The sequence below is a fragment of the Maniola hyperantus genome, chromosome 10, assembly GCF_902806685.2.
Source record: "Maniola hyperantus chromosome 10, iAphHyp1.2, whole genome shotgun sequence".
Classification (NCBI taxonomy): domain Eukaryota; kingdom Metazoa; phylum Arthropoda; class Insecta; order Lepidoptera; family Nymphalidae; genus Maniola; species Maniola hyperantus.
Genome location: NC_048545.1, coordinates 13,704,400 through 13,727,433, shown reverse-complemented (window position 1 = coordinate 13,727,433; position 23,034 = coordinate 13,704,400). Strand labels below are relative to the sequence as shown.

The 23,034-nt window shown below is 36.6% G+C and overlaps 1 protein-coding gene across 1 annotated transcript in view; it reads right to left on the bottom strand.

The window, feature by feature from the left end:
* LOC117985893 (uncharacterized) overlaps nt 1–11,734 on the bottom strand; it is a 112,403-nt gene extending 100,669 nt beyond the window's left edge. The window contains exon 1 of the mRNA XM_034972696.2: nt 11,518–11,734. Within this exon, the coding sequence (XP_034828587.1) occupies nt 11,518–11,572 (55 nt within the window). The 5' untranslated portion in view covers nt 11,573–11,734. The remainder of the gene's footprint in view (nt 1–11,517) is intronic.
* Between the last annotated feature and the right edge of the window lie 11,300 nt (nt 11,735–23,034).

Sequence of the window (23,034 nt, the reverse complement as noted above, 5' to 3'; positions counted from 1 at the left end):
GGTAGATTTTTTCTAGGGCTTATCCGTCAGCTAAGAACGGATTCCACTTCTAAGATGGTAAAATGGGGGTTAGAAGATAGTGCGAAAGTAGTAGGTACCTAAGAAAGCTGTATGAAGTTTGACTATTCTTAAGGTTCCGTACCATTGGAGTAAGAGAGGCCTTTTACGGTGCGAAAATTTCTTAATCTCATGGAAAATTAGGAATTGTACCTAGACAAAGTCAATAATTGCGAACGAGTTTCTGAAGAAATTTTGGAGAAAAATAGCTGGCATCCCGGAGATGGACATAATTAGTAAGTATACTTTTTATTTCGTAAAATTAAAAAGTTTCCACATCATTTTCAGAAAACCGAAATCTACGCAGACTAAGTCCCGGGCATTATCTAGTAAGGTACTCTAAAATCTTTTTTTTTTTTTTAACTTTTTTTTTAGGTTTTTAGGTATGGTAGTTTACAAACATTTTCAAGTCATTACACAAAATGTTTCCATCAAAAACTACTGAGGGTAGAAATAAAAATTTCCAATAACAGGTACATTAATATGCTAGAAGTCTTTGAAAAAACATAAAGCGATTATGTGTCAGCAAGTTTTTAGGTCAACAGATATTTCAGTGAGCTTAAAGTATGTACAAAATAATGACTTGACATAGGAGGCAGCAGAGAGATATCGTATATCTAGAGGTAGTGATATTCCACAAAATGGCATTACTGACCGATACACAACAAGAATAGTTGTGCTTTAGACTGACTTGCTTGTCACGATAATTTATGACTGCTGACTAGTCAGTATTATGTAGGTTTGCATTATTATGGAGCGTCACCGAATAACACAGCCAGTGCCTTAAGAGTTATTGTAAAGCGTTCCTGAATAACGCTGATGCGTTGAATAGCTCTACGTCCTCGAGTGCCAGCGTGGAAGACAGGCTTGTGAAGAAAACTAGCCTTTTATCAATCAGTAAATTGACGTTGCACCTTCTTTTACTCTACCTTTAAATAATATCTCTACTTTATGATAATATGACGTAGTCAAGCAAGCAAGACCAACAAATTCCTAAAAGGCCAACAACGCATAGGTGGTTCCTCTGGTGCTGCAGATGTTTATGGGCGGCGGTAATCACTTAACATCAGGGCCTGCTCGTTTGCTCGCTATTTTTATTAAAAATATAAAATATTATGTTTCCTGACTAATTTATGGTCTACTAGAATTAAAACGTGCAGAATTCAGCTATGACAGGTGACTTGCACTATGTAATTAGCAGCAAGTAGATTATTGCAAGTTGGTCAAGCGCAAGCCAAAAAAGCTTTGAAAATGTGTATGGCTGCCAGACTTAGGGGCACTCTTATGCAGTTGATGTATGGGGTCTGCGTCTCTATTATTCTACAACTCAATGGCAGGTAGTATCAGTACTCATTGCATAAAAAAGGAGACCCTCTCTACTGAAACACATTATTGAGAGTACAAGCAAATAAAATCGAAGCTCGTTCACTGTATAGTACACTCCATGTAGACACCACGGCGCTGCCTACCTTTTGAAATATTTGGGTGTTTTATTAATGGTTCAATGAAATCTGTCAAGAGTTTTTCAAATGGTTCTAATTGCAACGACATATACGCACCAGATGTAGTTTTAGGCATAGGTAGGTACCTACTTCGTAAAAGACGTATATATAGGGTATTTTTTAATCCCTGTGTTAAAAAATAAAATCATAAATAAGTACAATTTCAAGTACCTAGTGTTTTCGTTTCAACGATATTAATAATTTACGTCTACATCATATTGCGTATTTTAATATAACTGTATATTGTATTTAGGCATAGACTGAATTTAATATTTCCTAGCAGGGAAAAAATGATTTTTTTAAACGAAACTAATAGGTAGGTAACAATATTTTATGGGCCCAGAACCAAGCCAAAAATTGAGAAGGATAGATTTATTCACTGTAATGTAGCGAGAAAGAAATGGCAACAATGATTTTTTTTTATATTTGGGAGTTGTTTTGTCCACATGATAAAAAACTACGGAAAAAATAAATGCCGTTTCCGATTAACTCTAAAAAGTCACTAAATTAAAATGAAACTAATTAATAAAACAAATAAAACGCGTCCAATTGATATCCTCCTGCTAACCTCCTTTTAATCAAGTCGATCAAAAATATTATGTAAGAGATATCTCTTTTTAAGTATCTCTTATAATCACACAAACGTAAGCAAAAAAGAGGTGAAATGTGCTAAAAGGAAGACCCTACTTCTGAAAGGTGAATATTTTCGTGAAAAAAGAAAGGCCTTTGTTGGAAAATAACCGCTGACATCTCCTTTGAACACTTTTGGCCAACAATACTTACTAGATAATATTTCTATTTTGAAAGATATTTAGTTACTAGTTGAAACCTGCTATTTAGTCCGCGGATCCAGCCAGATTTACTCGAAATCCGCGCGTTCACGCGCGTGATATTCCATACCTACATATTCAAATATACCCTGTGATAACCTAGTGATTAGGACGTCCGCCTTCTAATCGGAGGTCAAGGGTTCGATCCCGGACACGCATGTGCGTTTTAAGTAATTTAATATCACTTGATTTAACGGTGAAGGAAAACATCGTGAGGAAACCTGCATGCCTTAGAGTTCTCCATAATGTTCTCAAAAGTGTGTGAAGTCTACCAATCCGCACATGGTAGCGTGGTAGACTATGGCCAAAAACCCTTCTCACTCTGAGAGGAGACCCGTGCTCTGTAGTGAGGCGGCGATGGGTTGATCATGATGATGATGATATTCAACTTTTCGTTCAAACTCTTCACACTAAACCAACAGTATTACAATTAGTAGATACAATAACTATCACAAAATTTTAATCCCACTTTAAGTAAGCTAAGTACTTATAGTGTTTAAACTACCGTGAGTGATTTCCATTAGAAATAATATCTGTCCCGGCTTACTCACGTGTCTAGTCGACGTTAGCCCGACTAGTTTCGAACCCATTCGGGGTCCTTTTTCAAGGGAGTCAGTTCGCGCACGCGCCGCGGCACTCCCTTGAAAAAGGACCCCGGATGGGTTCGAAACTAGTCGGGCTAACGTCCACTAGACACGTGAGTACAGCCGGGACAGACAGTGGCGTGCACAGGTTTGAAGCCAGGGTAGGCATTAGTTAGCTAGGAACCTGTTTATTGGCAGGTCATAATGAAAAATATGCATTGAGCTATTACAACTGGGGTAAGCAGTGCATTTATGCCTCTATGACGTGCACGCCCCTGGGGACAGATATTATTTACAAGTACTTAGTCATGTTTTAAGACTGGCTAGCGATCAGTGAGGTCAGAGGTTAGTGAGAACGGAAATAAATTGAATATGAGTAGTCGAAGTATATAGATTAACTTATTAGCAGTGTCGATATGAGAGAAGAGAAAACCTACATTAAAAGATTTTCAAAATCTATTCAATCCTACAATGTACCTACTCGTAATAATAAAAAAAATGTGAAAAAGTAGCTTTTTCACATTTATAACTATAATATGCAAACAATTTTGTGTACATAAAAATTTATAAATAAGTAAATTTTATATAAACGTCCTGTGTGATATTACTACCTACTTCGATAAAAGTAAATATTAGAATTCAAATCAGTTATGTTTCTATATGTCGGTAGAAATGGTATGGCAATACGAATAAGTTACTTATTTGTATTGCCATACCATTTCCACCTACACTCGAGTTTCATACACAAAAGTCCTACACGAGGCACTTATAAAAAGGATCCTTTGATGCAAAGTAAATTTACGTCACGGAATATTTCTAAGGTATTATGTTAGTAATTAATTGGTATTGGAATTAATTAATATACCTAGTGTGAAAATTAATTAATATACCTCGCGTGCTCAGCTGGCTTCATTAAACTGGGAGAAGTAGACTGTCGTAAATCCAACCACTAAGTATGTGATTCAATGCGAAAATTTCAGGAAGCAACTAAGCATAAAAATTCCACTTCCCCAACTTCTAAATGGCTGAACAGATTTAAGATAATATAATATATTTATATACCTATTTAATTTCTTTTTTCCGTCATGCTTCCTTGAACGGAGTCATACGTAGGTGTCTTGTCACGGCTAAAGTTCCTGCAGTATTGGAACCATATGGTTTGGCACGTAGCGATGGCAAGAGACCAGACGGTATGACTCTCGTCCCGTGGAAGCAAGGAAGGTCGCTTGTGTGGGATGGTGGTGGGATGCCACGTGTGTGGATACACTGGCGCTGTCACAAGTATTATTTATTTATTTATTTTATTTTATTTATTTATAGAAAATAGTTTCATATTTGTGCCTTTCGGGATGGAGACCATGGGTTCGTGAGGCGAGGATGCTAGATCCTTTTTTAAGGACCTTTCATCCCGTCTCGCGGAATCCACGGGGGACCGGAGGGCTGGCAGTTACCTCGGTCAGCATATTAGTCTGGCCATTCAACGAGGTAACGCTGCCAGCGTTCTGGGCACCCTGCCTCGTTGCGGTGGTTTAGATGATATTTTCGATCTGTAATTTTTGTGTTCAATTGTTTAGATTCGTTTTAAAATATAAACTTCTTTTTTTCTTCTTCCAAAAGCATTTCCTTTCCAAAGGAAAAACTTTTGCCTTTCCGATTATGGTCGAAATTTAAAAAAAAAAATTTGGAACGAAAATATCAGAAGAAAACTCTCAGTGTACCACTCACACTACACACTCATCAAAAAATATATTATGTTGTTCTGCGAAAAAATGCTTATGTACATACTTTCGGCGTTTCATTCGGAATTTGTGTTGTTCTAAATAAGGAAGCGCTCAAATTATGCCGTTGAAAAATTTGAATAATGAAAACAATACGTACAATTTGTGCACAATATTGTGCGTGCGTGGGAAAAATTACATAATTTTAAGCGCGGCGCTGTGGTAAGAATAAAATAAAATAATTTCTCTTTTTCACAACAGATAGTTAGTGTGACTGACAAAAAAAAGCTCACCTTGCCAACTGCTACGTAAACTAGCAGTTGCCCGCGACTTCGTCCGCGTTAAATTTTTATATACGCACTATACAGATTTTTATTATTTAAAGCACGTCTGTAACTTTAAAAAGATAGGACTTTCACACAATCTTCCATCCCCCATTTCACCCTCTTAGCCAGCACTTAGACTATGGCCTTTTCATTCTGAGACTCGTGTTCAGTAGTGAGCCGTTAATGGGTTGATCATCGTGATGATGATGTATAGCTCTACTTTCATAGTCACATGGTCTCTGACATAAATCCTCCATACTCATATTATAAATGCGAAAGTGTGTCTATCTGTCTGCTAGCTTTTCACGGCCCAACCGTTCAACCAATTTTGATGAAATTTGGTACAGAGTTAGCTTATATCCCGGGAAAGGACATAGGCTACTTTTCATCCCGGAAAATTGATGAGTTCCCGCGGGATTTTTAAAAACCTTAATCCACACGTACGAAGTCGCGGGCATCAGCTAGTTAATAATAATTAATGGACTGCTAATGAGAGAGAGAGACAGCACTAGTAATGAGTTAACCAGTAACCACCTGCAATGTGCGTTCCATTGCAGAGCAATCCGTTTTATACGGGACGCGATAATTGAGTCTTCTAATTGCGTCCCATTGTCGAGATTTCCATTACACAGCGCCGAATGATAACGCCTGGACGTGTAATGAGTTAATTACTTTTTAATTTCACTAATCAAAATAGAAATAAGCCTGACTGTGATGGCATAGTAGTCAAAAGTAGATACAACGTAAGTAGATCACGAAGCTTGGCAAGATACCTACCTCCGTTACAAAAGAAAGTAATGAATAATATTTACCAATTAATTTTTGGCTCCAAATGTACCTATAGCATAGGCATGTGAATATACATATTAAAAATATGAATGAACTAGCTTATGCCCGCGCCTTCGCCCGCGTGGACTACACAAATTTCAAACCCCTATTAAACCCCCTTAGGGGTTGAATTTTCAAAAATTCTTTCTTAGCGGATGTCTACGTCGTAATATACGACATACCAAATTTCAGCCCGATCCGTCCAGTCGTTTGAGCTGTGCGTTGATAGATCAGTCAGTCAGTCAGTCAGTCAGTCAGTCACCTTTTCCTTTTATATATTTAGATAACAACAATAGAAATGTATATACAATATACATACAGAAAAACTTATCACTAAAAAATAGGCATGTTATACATTTGGATACTAACTTATAAGCTAACCTTTAAGCGACGTAGTTTAATATTAAGTAATAGACATAGTTAACCAGTAACGAAAGAACCTTACAGACACGATAATTGAGTCTTCTAATTGCATCATATTGTCGAGATTTCCATTAAACAGCGCGAATGATAATGCCTGGCTGTGTGATGAGTTAATTACTTTTTAATTTAAGCCTTCGTTTAGCTTTAGTTTTATAGCTTGCCGGTTAAAAAGTTGAAACAAATAGAACGCAGTGCGACTGCAACTGTCCCAAGCATCTCGTTTATTCTCTTTAAGATATTCGAATTTTGGGGGAAGAAATCGGGTTATGTAGGATTTTTACCACCTAAAACATGAGATATGTTGTGGCCGTATGGTAATAATTAAATGCGGCAACGGTGAAAGATGTTTATTGAGAGCCGGCTTATGATCTACTCTCGCTTATGGACTAACAATACTAATAAAGAAATCTTACATACTATTGTTTTAATCTTATTGCCTAACTACCTAACCTACATAATTTTGCATCACCTCTCTTTCAATCCGATGTGCAAGGCAACCTACTTCGATATATATTGAGGAGTTACATTTTTATGTTACAGCTAATATGAACATGCTACGTTTAAACTGACAATTCGTACATATTACAACTCCCCTGAAAATGTATGCGGTTACCCCTCCCCTTAAAAGAAAAAAAATGTTAGACGCTACATCGAATCAGAAGAAAAGATGATGACAATCACAAAAATAAAATCTAATGCTAAATAAAATTAAATTATGTAAGGAAACATTTTTTTTAAATCGTTACTTCCTGTGCTCAAGTGCAATTTATCTTATCTCTTACTTCGTATGGGCATACTTTCAACCTTACTTATAACTAGAAAAATCGTAATCTATTAAGTGCAGTCAAGGATTTAACTTTTACAACAGTTTCGAAAAATCTCATCATAGGTAATAAAATAATCTCAAAATAGCATCATAGGTATTAGATATGTATAAGCTGAGGTATCGATTTCACTAATCGACTTAGTTGTCTCAAAAGATTCTTTGACCTATCAAATCGTCCTCATCATCAGTATACAGCTGTCGTAGCATCGGCGTAAAACAGTAAATATAAGGTTTCTATTCCATAACCCACAATATTACCTATTATTAAACATCTCAGGTATTTATATTTCCTGGACAGTTAAAATAAATCTCTCCTAGTCTTCATCTTCCTTTCAAGTTACTTCTTCACATAATACAAATAAATAAACAAATCAACAAACGCGGCGCGTACTCTCCTAATAAATATTTAACATAACATGCTTGCAAGCATTTTTCATAAGACTTATAGTCTTCATCAAACTTATTTCTTTCAATAAGTATTTCAATAACATTCAACTTTTCATAAAAATTCTAGGTCTTTCACTAACACCAGCGCGGTAGATAATGATCAAGAGTCTAGACAAATATATAGTTGAATGAGGAGGTACTAAATATGCGCAAAACATCGCGTCCAAATAAATAAATTACAATCATCTTCCTACGTCAGTATGTCTCAATCCAAAATAAATATTGTATATTTTATACCTATAGCACTTCTACAGCCGAAGGGTGATCAAGCCTTTGGTTTGCAGAGTCCTAACTTGTCAAAGCCGGATATAGTCTTATATCGTCAAAACTTGCACGAAACTAGACGAAAAACGTCTGTAGGGGAAAAAATTCTCCTTATTTCATATTCATTTCCTTGTATTTGCAAATTGCATCTCGAGCAAAACCATTGTCTCGTATAACAATACAAAATGTTCGGGTACGCGTGTGTCGTTGACCACGCGATGACACCGTTATAATTCTCTGAATTATTATAGTTCGATTTTAACACCGAATATTTACGAAAGAAGTAAGTATCTATTTATTCATTTATTAATTATCCATTATTATTTTAAACTATCCTACACACTATATAAAATCTTACAAATAAAGCACGAACGGAATTTATTAGTAGATAGTGGAGCAAGTATTATTTATTTTTAAAAAAATACCAATATTCTCTTAACCTATACGTACAAAATTAAATTATCTATCCAAAAAAAAATTCAATACCTACACATTCTACCTATTTGCCCATTACGAGAGATAAATTGCACTTACTTTAACTGTTAGCGACGCATTTTATTAATCAATTTCGTGACCGCCGTGTAGTCGCCGTCGTCGTCAGGACTGGTTTTGGTCATCAGGTCCGGAGGTCTGGAGCCTGCGCCTCTTCTTTACTGCATCTTAATGGGCCGGGAAACCCTGGACTCCTCGAACTGGGCCGGGAATACCCTGGACACCTCCTAGTTGTGGCCGGGATAACCCTGGACGCACGATGATGCTGGGCCGATCAATGAAGCTTGAGATTGTCTTCTGTTCATTATGGATTCATTTTTTTTGGCTTATTTCTTGATATTAGTGTTTCTTGATTTTTAATACAGGACGTGGAATTAGTTTCTTCTTTTTGTTCTAGCTGAGTCTTGAATATTCTTTTGAAAATTGTGTAGTCTTCTTCTTGATCGGTGCCCAGCCGGTGCACGCACTTAGATTAGGCATGCACCGACTGGCAAGGGTCGCCATGAGATATGTTGTGGCCGTATGGTAATAATTAAATGCGGCAACGGTGAAAGATGTTTATTGAGAGCCGGCTTATGATCTACTCTCGCTTATGGACTAACAATACTAATAAAGAAATCTTACATACTATTGTTTTAATCTTATTGCCTAACTACCTAACCTACATAATTTTGCATCACCTCTCTTTCAATCCGATGTGCAAGGCAACCTACTTCGATATATATTGAGGAGTTACATTTTTATGTTACAGCTAATATGAACATGCTACGTTTAAACTGACAATTCGTACATATTACAAACATCCTCGGTCTCCATCTAAATATATAAAAGGAAAAGGTGACTGACTGACTGACTGACTGACTGACTGACTGATCTATCAACGCACAGCTCAAACTACTGGACGGATCGGGCTGAAATTTGGCATGCAGATAGCTATTATGACGTAGGCATCCGCTAAGAAAGGATTTTTGAAAATTCAACTCCTAAGGGGGTGAAATAGGGTTTTTAAATTTTGTAGTCCACGCGGACGAAGTCGCGAGCATAAGCTAGTTCTAGTATAAAAGACGGCTCCGAGATCTCTTAAAAACGCTCGAAAAACGCTCGGTGCCTGCTTTGAGCGAAGCTCGCTAAGCTCGTCCTGGAGGAAATCCTCTGACGGCATGAAGCTTGCTATGTGGTATGGATTCGCATTAGCAGTTTGCGAGACTTATAATCAAACACAAACTGAACGCCAAACTATCGGCAATTAAACAAAATGAATAAGAGACCACTAACCAAGCATTAAGCATTAAAATACGATAATTGCCAAAACAATCCATTTTACTAGTTGAAGAGGAGGCTAGAAGCGCACGCCATACTTATTCTTATTTCTTTTGAAATCCCGGGTTGCACATAAAACAGGGGATAGCTTCGAAAAATAAAGGGAGCATAGAGAGAGAATTTTGAAATCTCCTTAGTTGGTCCACTATTTCATATAAACGCCAAAGGCATGCACGGAATAAATCGTGTTTAGACCACACGACCACACACAACTACGATATTATGATTTAGCATGAGTAGAAAGTCTTGTCGGAGTGTTACGAATATTACACTCAAATCAAAACCGTTGAGGCGTAGACACTCGTAGGCGTCTACGCCTGAATGACTTTGAGCGTAAATTTTATAGAGAGCGGGTTATGAATTTGGGTTTGCTTCATGTTCGAACGTCTTTTTAATGAGCAATTTTTAGTTTTGATTTGAAATCAATGATCATGCTTTTTTATTTTCCATTATCATCTAAAAACTCCAAATTTTAAATACGTGAGTTGCCTTTAAACAGCTAATGGTTTGGCTGAAGTTTCTAAAAGGCTACAAAATTGAAAATTGAGGATTGGTAAAATTGAAAAACATTGAAATAACTTATTTTATATTTAAATTTGCAAGGAAAGTAGTAAAGTATAATAAACACGGTACAAAAATTACCAGTATACAGAGATATTTATCTAAAGCTCATCCCTAAAAACTTTGTTTCTTTCATATTCAGAGAATATAGAACGAATTTATCGTACATTTTTGGGAACACTGCTTGTAAGTTCTTGTATTATAGAGAAATTGGAAGCCAACTTCGCTCCTAGAGAGTCGTATTTTCTTTTTTTAATGGCCTTTTATCCTGCAACATGGTGCCTGCCTCCTGACCAAGGTATTATGCTTCGATTTTTAGTCGTACAGTGTAAAAATCCTTTGTACAGGCTTCGCGAATTTGCTTTACATTTTCCTCTAATATACGCCCCTTTCCGGTATGGCATGATAATATACAATGCCTCCTATAAGCTGACAGAATTTCAAACGCTGTACTATGAAACTGCAAATAATAAAGAAATAAAAATTTAACTATATACTTACTTGCGAAATCGAAGATATGAATCCTGTTCTATTTCCTATGAAGCCCAGCATCATCATCATTATAATCAACCCCATCACCGGTCCACTACTGAGCACAGGCACATTACCGTGGCACAGGTTTCCTCTCAGAATGAGAAGGGTTTAAATCATAATCCGCCTCGCTGGCCAAGTGCCGATTGGCAGACTTCACATACCATAGAGAACATTATGGAGAAATCTCATACATGCAGGTTTCCTCACGATGTTTTCCTTCACCGTTAAAGCAAGCAGGTAATATGTTTAATTGCTTAAAACGCACATAGCTCCGAAAAGTTATTAAAGGTGTGTGCCCGGGATCAAACCCTCGACCTTCCGATTAAGAGTCGAGGCTATCACCATGACACGGCGCGCGTCGCGGTGATAATAAATACATAAGTCAATTTATTGGTACATAACAAGATAATAAACAAAATAATTAAATTAGTCTTTATTTAGAGTCTTAATTTTGTTCAATCGACATTTAAAAAGCTTATAAAAATACGAACAAACCATAACTATTGCTCTCTAGAGAAATTGTTCTTCGGAAAATAAGAAAATTTATCGGAGCTGTATTAATTTTTCCTTACAATATTTCCGGATAAATTATTAATTAAAGCAAGCAGGTGCGCACATTTTTTTCAATATCAAAAAAACCCAAAAGCTGAATGCTTAAATAAACTTTTAAATCTATTCATTTTTATATTAATTCAAAGTCTATTCAACACGAACTGGAAATAAAATTAATCGCTACAAAAAATACTAATTCTATATTCCGAGAACGTAGTGTGAAATTGCGATCACGATTTTTCTCGCCACTTACCTTGGAACAGGAGCAAAAATACTGATGAAAACGTTATAATTCCATTTAACACCATTTTGCCACACCACAGCACAACACTATTATATAAAAAAGTTTAAAATAAAAAAGGCTCAGTGTATTAAAAAAATTAAACAATCAACAGTGCATTCAAAACATCGTAAAATCGCGCGTTACGGGATCCAAGTTCGTATTTCATATACACGTCCTTTCTCGACGATGGGCGATACAGCACTGAAGCCTGAAGCTGAAGGATTCTGCTAGTGCCAAAACCGGTAATCCGGCTACAATAGCAATAACAGGAATACTGCCTAATTCTAATACTGGGTAATGGTAATTTTTATTGGCTGTGGCATTTTGTACCATTCTGGACGGATCGTTTGAAACATATATGTTTGAAACTGTTTAAATAGCCTCTAGCTCTGATTGTGTAGTACATTTAAATGCAACCATGTTCCAGTAAATAGATAAGCATAAATGTTTGTGTCCCTGGTGTACTGAATTCACAATTTAGTACCGCTTATCTTTAGTTTAGTTTTAGTTTAGAGTTTAACATTTTAAAAATGAATACAAATTCATTTTGCATTTATAAAAATGTTAAATTTTGTAAAAGTTTACGATATATTAAAAAAAAAACATCTGGCTGACGCTAGAGGTCAACGATCGATGCGTAAGTAGGCCACTCGGAGTCAATTGACATACATTGACACGAGTTTTGCACTCTATACATTGCGGGTTTGAAAAATACTAAATCACTACAACTACAAAATGGGGCAAATGGTTATTGGTATTGGATTGTATTTAGGTAGTATAACGATAACACTAAATTTTTGCTAGCGTTCTGGTTACACCCTGTATTTTGTAAATAAGCAATCATTTCCAGCAGACAGTAGGTCTGTCTGGTCTGTCTTGTCTGGTGGGAGGCTTCGGCCTTGGCTAGATACCACCCTACCGGCAAAGCCGTTCCGCCAAGCGATTTACGATGCCGTGTAGAAACCAAAGGGATACCCCTTTGGTATGGGTTTAATGAAAACTGCCATACCTCTTCCAGGTTAGCCCACTATCATCTTAGACTGCATCATCACTTACCACCAGGTGAGATTGCAGTCAAGGGCTAACTTGTATCTGAATAAAAAAAAAAAAGGTAGTTCTCGGTGCACAGTTAGTTACACTGTAACATAGCTTCTCATTATCAAGAATGAAAGCTTTTGTTTGGGAGTGCAACGCTGAAAGGCGCTTGTTTTTTTTACTTTTTAAGAAACTTTGTAGTATTAATATTAGCTTCTACAAAGACAAAAATGAGATTGTTCCAGATCCAGAGTTCATGAAAAGACTTCAGAATTACCTCGGCTTTTGTCGTCAGGTTCTGACGCTTGATATTTGAATCAAGTTACAACAGTACAAGTTTTGAACAAAATAAATGATCTTATAGAATGAAGATTAATTATTCTGACGACATGCTTTCTAACTGTCCATGTTACGTATTGTGCGTACAAAAATTCTGATTTCTCCCATTACAATAATTTATATAATATAATAATTTTAATTTGCTGTTAAAATTATCATCATGTTAAAATTAAATTAAAAATGAATGGTTGAATTGTAAAATGAAAGGTAAGATGAAGGTACTTAATCATTATTTTGATGAATTAAACAAAATTTAATTTTTTTAAGTATTTGAAAAAAATTATCTACTAGTAATAGTTGATTCGCCTGGCTGCCCTGCTGCGTGGAAATGTAGCCAGTATTTCTACATCAAGCACTAGACGCATGCAGGCTGATGGATGAATCATTGTTTGTTTATATGTAGTGTTCTAATTTTTTTATCTAATTAAATAAAATAAAATAAAATCCTTTATTTTTCGTGGCCATTATAATGAAATATGGGTTTGAATAGCACTTGGGAAAACAATAAACATTGTGTATGGAAATAAAAATGCGGACGTGTTACGCAGGCGAAGCCAGCGGCTGATACATAGTGAGCCAGCGCAACATGCATTCCCATTCCCACGTACAAATACGACCCGTATAGCTGACGCGGCGTAATATCAGAACCCGCGCGATGTGGGAATCGTAATATTAAGTTAGAATATTCTCATCCTTAGAGATAAGCACTAGTTTTTAGTCTTTTTCATTTAAATGTAACTTTGAATATAATTATTATAAGGATATTATCGCCGACTAGTTTTCTTCCATCCACCTCCTGCGAGCCTAAACATTACTGGCGCAGTGACGGGGTAGGATAAGCTGTACCTGTAGCTGTATCGGACAACTGTGACGGAGAACAACTTATCCTGAGAACCTACCATTCGGAGGCCGCAGTGTAGTGGAGAATCTAAACTTCGATTCGTGGAAAGAAATAGATCGGCGATGCGGTAAGTACTTGAATCGTTCAAGTTCCTTTTACCTATCCTTTTCCGACTAACAAGAAAAAGAGGTATTGTGTTTAATTTTTTTTTAATTGATTTTTTTTAAATCGTACGTTTATTGAATCCTCATTTATATATCGTCCTTATTCCTAAAATTTTTTAATCTAGGTTTATACAAAATCTATAGACCTATTTAATATAATTTTACGTGAACTTTAGGGAATTAATTTTTTTTATTGAGTGCTTTTTTGTAATAAAAGTTTTTTTTGAGTGTCTTTTTGTGTGTGTTAGTTTAATTTTTATTCGTCAAGATTTTTCATCCAAGGTCAGGACGTAGTTTCGTAGGTTCGGTTAATAGGTCAAGAGCCGTAGACGAATCTAGGAACTTAGAAGACATGGCATCAAACGATTTAGATACTATCTATAAATCTATTCGATTTTTACCCGAATTTGACGGAAATCCTCATGTGTTAACACGGTTTATAAATTTGTGTGACCAATTGGTGATTGCCCATTTTGACGTTAGTCCGGGACATGAGTTACAAAATTCGGCATTAATTAGTGGAATATTAAATAAAGTGACAGGTTCCGCGGCTAGGTTAATTAATGCAAACGGTATCCCAGATAGTTGGAATGGCATACGAAATGCCCTTATTAATAATTTCGCAGACCATCGCGATGAGACCGCTTTATACAATGATTTGTCTCTACAGACACAAGGCTCTAGCACCCCGCAAGAATTTTACGAAAAGTGTCAAAACCTGTTTAGCACAATTATGACCTACATTTCCCTACATGAATCCGCACCTACCACAATAGAGGCTAAACGGCAACTTTACCAAAAGTTAACCCTGCAGTGTTATTTACGTGGTCTAAAAGACCCGCTAGGCTCGAGGATACGGTGCATGCGGCCAGTGTCAATGGAAAAAGCCCTCGAATTTGTACAAGAGGAACTTAACACCCTATATATACAACAGCGAAATGAAGGCGGGTTTTCTCAGAAAAATTTTGGACATAAATTTTCCGTATCAAATTACACTAGTCCTTCAAGGTCACAAGGTTTCGCTATGCCTGGGCCATCTTGGCAGCAACCTATACATTTTAGACCACCTCAGAGTCAGCAACCTATGCATTTTAGACCTGGTTGGAAACCTAACCCTCAAATGCATCCGCGTGGTCCTAGTCGTACCCAATTAATGTTTTGCGCTCCTCCACCGAATTATAACCCGAAGAGCAACGTTTTCAAATTACCAAATCGACACCAATCGCCTAACAATTCTAATTTCCCACGTCCCATGAGCGGTGTGAGTCATTTCACCCCTAGAAATTTACCACCATCGGGACATGATTGGCGTAAATTTGGTAATCCACCACCAACTAACTATATGAAATCACGCGACGTCAATTTTAATGAACTTTACTATAACTATGACTATGGTTATGATGATGATTATGACTATGACTATGATTATGACTATAACTACGATTATGGCTATGACAATTACGAACAATTTCCGGATGAATGCTATGATTTCTATGAGGAAACCTCCTCGAAATTTGAACCGAGTCCTATAATGAAAGAAGATTATAACTCGAACGCATTATCGCGCATTGAAGTTCATGTGCAAGAGCTAAGTTCGATTGCTTTAAATCAATCGGACGGAGCTCCCTCTATAGATGACTCTGGAACTCTCTCAGCTCCGGAGGCTGAAGATGGTTCTAGAACAGCAACTGTCCACACTGATGACGAAAGCCCCATCTTGGAAATCCCGATTACAGAAGATCCATTGAATAAATTTACTAGGCAAATCGTTTTTAACGTTGTAGATGATATTAAAACCAAACCAGTCACTACAAACCCCTTTGAAAACCATAAGCGTACGACTGTTCAATTATCTGAATCTAATTTAGAAGAAGATGTCATCAATGCTATTAAAGAATTTATTCAACCTAAAATTAAAACCGGTTTATTAATCAATCCACCATTGGCTATGTATAAGATAATTCCAATAATACAGAAAACTTTTAAAAATTCGTCAATTATACTCCATTTAGCTAAAACAGAAGTGGAAAATGTTCGAGAATATTTAAGGCAGCAAAAAATTATAGATAAGTACCATGATGGCAAGACAAACCACCGCGGTATCAATGAATGCTTTCTTGCTTTATCTCGAAAATTTTACTGGCCTAAAATGCGAGAGCATATTTCAAAATTTATTAACGACTGTGCAGTATGCGGACAGGCTAAGTATGACCGTAATCCAATCCGACAGCAATTTCAAGTAGTTCCACCACCCAGTAAACCTTTTGAGCTTGTGCACTTAGACCTTTTAAGTGTAGAAAGCTGTAAGTTTCTGACAATAGTCGACTCTTTCTCCAAATATGCTCAAGCATATTTCTTAGGAGACAGCGCGGCAGTCAGTGTAGTTCAAGCATTACTTAAATTTAGTTTGCATCATGGAAATCCTTTGACTGCAGTAGATCCAACATGATAGAGTTAGGATATTATAGTGTTAGGATATTATAGTGTTAGGTTAGTATTATGTAAGAAATTAAATATTCATAGTTTTAAAATTTCCTGTTAGTTTATGTATTAATTTCCCATTACCACATACGCATCATGATATCCTTATCTCTTATTATCCATTCCTTGCAATAAGCTTGAACGAATACAGGTACATAGAGGCTGAATGCCCGAAGACCAGCAATTATATAGCACACTTACCCAGAATAGAAGAAGACATAGCCATCCAAGTTATAGTTTTACCTAAAGAAGAATCCTTTGACTCAAAACCATCTCCACATTATGAATAATTGAAGTCCACAAAACTGGATCACCTACATGATGCAAGTGCAAAGGTTTCATCTCAAAGGCCTATCACTCTACCTCCAAGTACGGACCATGGAGTTATTTATCATACAATCATTACCATACGCCATATTAATTGGAACCTGCAGACTGAATATGATCATTACAGTTTATCAGAAAATACATCGCACGAAGACCTTGCAGTTAAGAAACATAACCAATATTCAGAGTTCTTCATCCGATGACCTTCCGGCGCAATTCACAGCCAAGGTGTTCCATATGCGCCGATCTGATGGGGGAGGTGTTACGCAGGCGAAGCCAGCGGCTGATACATAGTGAGCCAGCGCAACATGCATTCCCATTCCCACGTACAAATACGACCCGTATAGCTGACGCGGCGTAATATCAGAACCCGCGCGATGTGGGAATCGTAATATTAAGTTAGAATATTCTCATCCTTAGAGATAAGCACTAGTTTTTAGTCTTTTCATTTAAATGTAACTTTGAATATAATTATTATAAGGATATTATCGCCGACTAGTTTTCTTCCATCCACCTCCTGCGAGCCTAAACATTACTGACGAAATAATATTATTGTTATGAAACCAACCGATCATTCCGCTTGAAAAATATCTACCTACGTATATCGCGCTGCTTCGTTGTTCTCATCTCAACCTATTGCCGGCCCACTACTGAGCACGGGTTTCCTCTCAGTATGAGAATGGCACCTACTGTGCCATAGTCTACGAGGCCGAAAATGAGTGATTTGGGAGATTCCACACACCTTTAAAAACATTATGGAGAACTCTCAGGCATGCAGGTTTCCTCACGATGTTTTCCTTCACCGTTAAAGAAAGTGTTTTGGAAAATAAACGTCTTTTCTTTTCTTTCTTTTTCTATGATTTTTCTCACTGACCTATTGAGTAGCTTAAGGTGCGGTACGTCAGTTCCTGGTTTCAAAGTGCGAGTCAAAATAAAAACTTATTTTTCTGTAGAAAATTCTGAATATAAGGTTGGAGTTGAGAAATTGGCGTGTTACACATTCATGCCTTGAAGCCGCTGGTCGTGCACCCGACCTCTCTCTTTCTCTCTCCAGGATGTAAACTGTCTCTGTACTAAATACCTACATGATACCTGTTACTTTGGTGTGGATTTTTAAAAAAACCCGTCGAAAGTCGGAACTCTTTGATTTTGCGGAATATGTCCTTCTCCAGGCCTGGGCTGAAAGTAATCTACCTTACGTCAAAATCGGTTAAACAGATGGGTCGTGAAAAACAAGCACTTGACAGACAGACATATTCCCATCTAAACTCATATATATCTATACTAATACTAACTAATAAATAAAACTGAAGTATTAAATGTTTGAACGGGCTAATCTTTGGAACCAATCATTCCGCTGAATCCTGATCCTGCAGGGAACCTGACCACCAAAACTGATGGGATTTAAAAACTGTCGATTAGAAATTAATATTGGAGGCACCTACCAAGTAAGACTTTTGAGATCGGTATGTACCTAACTTGCCAGCAGGACAGGAGTGGAGAAGGCGGGTAGAGAGGCGCGAGGGGTGCAACAGATTGACGTGATTTTTGCATGGATATACGAGTAGTTAAAGACCTGGAGAGTGAGATAAGCTAATTTTATTCCGGAAAAAGAGTGCTTACGGGATTTTTAACAACCTAAATCCACGCGGACGACGCGAAGTCGCAGGCATCGGCTAGTTTATAATATTAGTATGAATTTTATATTATTATGTTCAAATAACTTTACAAGGATTAATTTATTTTTATAGCTACATTTTTCTTCGAGGGTTAAAAAGCAGTATAGCTGGTAGGCAGCAATAAAAAGATAAAATGGTTATTTATTACGTAGGGATAGTAAATGACGATTGGAAGTGTGCCATATCGATAATATCACACTTGTTTGTTTCGGTACAAAACCATTTATAATTTAGAGTATCAGCTATTCTAGGTTGAATGTTTATAGGGTTCCGTAGCTCAAACAGGAAAAAGAAACCTTCTAAGATCACTTCGTTATCCGCCTGTCTGTTTATCTGTCTGTTCTGTCCAAGCTCAAAATCTCTTAAAAATAAATTAAGAAATTAATTAAAATAATAGGTATATACCTAAGTAAAATAAGTAAATTTATTTAAAACTAGCTGACACGCCCCGGCTTCGCTCGGGTGGAGTTTAGAAAATTGAGGGGGAGGTTGAGTTAAATTTTTCTCTCCGTAAGAACCATCCTCGTACTTCAAGGAATATTATAAAAAAATAATTAGCGAAATCGGTTCAGCGGTTCTCGAGATTTGCGATGAGCAACACATTTAGTGATTCATTTTTATATTATAGAAAGAGATGAATAAATTCAAGCAAGTAGTTAAAATGAGGTTATCCAACATCTGTTGACTGTAAAAATTTAAAGCAAGTAATATTTAGATGGACATAATATTTCGTCGCTGAAGCAAATTTATATTTTATTTAAAAGATTTAAAACATTGTTGAATGTAATTAGATTCCAAAAACTTCACAAATATAACGTTAGTTTTAGTATACAGTACCTGTAGTACAAGATTTTACGTCTCACCAAACGAAACCAAATTCAAGAGTCGAAATACTTCCGCGTTGCAGTAAAATGGACCTAAACAGCCTTGATTCAACGCCACTGATTTTAATTTCGCAATGTTTCCGCTTGGAGCGCTGGCTGTAGAAGTGTAGACAAACTTGAGCTTTAAAACAAGGCACTTAAGATCCAGTTTACTGTAACGCGGAAGTATTTCGACTCTCGAATTTGGTTTGGTTTGGTGAGACGTAAAATCTTGTACTACGGGTACTGACGCAAAATTTTCAGGTTTTGCGTATCAGAATCAGTAACAGAACGAATTGCAATCATTTTTATAACGTGTTATATTTTGACCAAAAAGTAATTTTCTTTAAAATCGTGCAACTTTCGACACCTAGCTGATTCACCGCATGCAACACCGGATTCAAGCCGTGCAAGCGGGAGCGCGCACGATCGACGCCAGCCGTCTCGTTCGCTCACAGCCGCTCGCTTGGGGTGACCATGTTTTTGCGGGACAACGACTCCACACAACAAGCTCATAACTTCGTAAATTTTCATTAAATATTTTTCAAATTTTATATATACCTAGATATTCTTTATGTAAAAATATTAAACACGTATTTCGGTTCTTCTTCTTCGCTCTGGGCTGGTTTCCGCACTTAAACGTTTCCGTATGTTGTGCGTGACGTATTTCGGTTTTCGCGTTAACTAAAACTAACGTTGTATAATAAAAATGCTAGAAAAGAGAGAAACTCATCATCATACGGTTACGCTCAAGAAGTGGGTAGCGCGTGAAATAAAACTTCTAACAATATTCATGGGAGTTCTAGCGTGAAACTTCGTTATTGACCGCCATTTCTGTCCGCCTTCAAACTTGCTATATTGAATACTTCAGAGTTCAGATTGTATGGATGCGACGAGCGAAGTTCCCAGAGCGAGTAAAGACGATACGGCCCATGATATTGCTGAATTTCTGGGGAGAGTTCTCAATAGTACTGCAATATTCTGTTTTATAATATAACTAGCTTATGCTCGCGACTTCGTCCGCGTAGACTGCACAAATTTCGAACCCCTATTTCACTTCTTTAGGGGTTGAATTTTCATAAATCCTCTCTTAGCGGATGCCTACGTCATAATAGTTATCTGCATGCCAAATTTCAGCCCGATCCGTATAGTAGTTTGAGCTGTGCGTTAATAGATCAGTCAGTCAGTCGGTCAGTCAGTCAACTTTTACTTTTATATATTCAGACTAGGTGATGCCCGCAACTTCTTCCGCGTGAGTTTCGGTTTTTAAAAATCATGGAAAATCGAAGTGTCGCTGCTAGATGGCATAAACAGTACTGAGTGAACATACATATCACAAATTTCGAAGCGAGCCGTTGCTTAGTGGTCAGAGCGTCAGGCGTGATCCCAGGAGACGCGGGTTTATATCCTGCCGGTACGCAATATATGATATGTATTTAAAATTATTTAGAAATTTTCTTGAAGTGTACGTGAAACACTCAGAAAAATAAAGTAAAAAAGAAAATAAAATAAAGTACTTAATAGTTTAGAAACTGTACATAGATTTTCTCTACAATTTTATTTTGTGCCATAGACAAGAGTTCAATCACTACGTGAACAACATAAAAAGAGCACAAAATGTAACTTCCAACGTGCAACGAGCTTCTTTTTTTGTTACATTTTAAAATGGATGAATGGTTGCGAGCGGTGGTGTATGCATTGTAGTTTTTCAAAAATAGTCGGTAATCGGTGCCATGGCACCGATTCTAAGCACAACCTAATTTTAGAGTATTCCCACCCTCTTCTTACTATTGTAATATGAAAAGGACAGAAGCAGTTTGACATTTCTAAATTTAATTTTTAGATGGTAAAACCCGTGATTTTAGCACGCACTTGCGAACCTACTGTTTAAATTTGTATTGTGCACTAAAATTTAGAGTCTTTAAATGTGAAAGTCATGTTCCGTTCCTTTTTTAGCATTAGTGAAAAGAAAAGGATGCAGATACTCTAAATTTAGTTTAGAGAGAGACTAGAGAATCGGGGCCTTAAGATTTATTATTTGTTAACTTAATATTCCAGTTGTACTAACAAGGTAATTATTTTGTTCTTTACTTTTTAGTGCCACAAGTAATATAATTTAGTGTCGTTGACATCGATATAAATGACAAGATATGGCCATGGGATTTAGAAACCAAATAAATCAGCGCCACCTCTTAGATATTAACCCTAAAAACGAAACCGTTTGAAATCCAGACGTCACTGGGGTTAGTGCCATTTTGTTTGTTAAATAACCCTGTCCATACGAAGTAATATACGAGTATAAGTCAATGGTCGTTGACGTATAAGCCATATAAGTAAATATTATAAACAGTGTATTAAGTTTTAAAGTAACCCGCAAAGAAATTTTTTTGGAGCCAAAAAAAATAGGAGTATTAAAACCAATCTTGGACTTTTTGACAAGCTATGCCTACTTTCTGCCCCTTTATCCCGCGATATAGGTTTTTCAAAGATTCTGTAGGGCTTTTTGGACATCCTTACTTAGTGAATATCGTAGATTTTGTATTGCACAGAATATATAAATTACATTAAAAATCTTATGTTTCTAGACCCCACGGTTTGAGCTATAAATGTTAGTATTCCAGTCAGCTGTTTTCCCTTCCTATTTTCATAATTATTAATGATAATAACATAGATAAAGCAGGCATCTACAGACTAACATTATTATAACTCCTTTAAAACAATATTATTTTTATATTATGCTCCAAAGGTCCAATAAAGAACCATTCGATACAAAATTGTTACAATACATAACGAATAATGTAAAATGCCCGACAGGCATTGTTTGGAAAATGTTTACCGGTGTAATAGATCTGATAAACTGCCCTGACCCTTTAATACGTACATACGTACGTAGACAAACGTTTACTTTGTATATAAAAAGAGAAAATTCCTGACAGACTTTCTGATTTTCTTCTTCTATCCTTTGAAAAGAGAAAATTTTCCTTGGTTAGGATTTTCATTAGACTCAATCCTTTCCAATGGTGACAGTAGTAATTACCCTTATAAATGCGAAAGTGTGTTTGTTTGTTGGTTTGTCCTTCAATAACGTCGCAACGGTGCAACGGATTGACGTGATTTTTTGCATGGGTATAGGTAAAGACCTGGAGAGTGGCATAGGCTTTTCTATTCCGGAAAATCAAAGAGTTCCCACGGGGTTTAAAAAAAATCTAATTTCACGCGGACGAAGCCGCGGGCATCAGCTAGTAGTGGTATATTTTATAATTTTTATAGTGTTTTACCTACACTTCAAGGAAATTTCTAAATAATTTTAAATACATATCAAAAACTGCCAACCGGCAGGAATCGAACCCGCGTCTCCTGGGATCGCGCTCGAGGCTCTGATCACTAAGCTACAGCCCGCTTACTGCCTGTGACGAAATTTGTGATATGTATCACAAATTCGATTTCTGCCGGTTCGCAATTTTTGATATGTATCTACTATTTAAAATTATTTAGTAGTGGAATATGTCTAAAAAAATTGTAGTTAGGTACATCATGATTTTGTAATCAATTAAATCGCTAACCTATTTAGAATCTTTGGAAGTTTAATCGAATTATTAATTATTACTGTAGCAATCGTTAAATAGGTCTCAAACAACGCCGGTTTGCGATCCCTTCCATCAAGCTAGTTTGTTTGCAAAACCTAAATAAACAACGTCGTTCTTTTCTAGTAATGTTTAGGCTCGCAGGAGGTGGATGGAAGAAAACTAGTCGGCGAT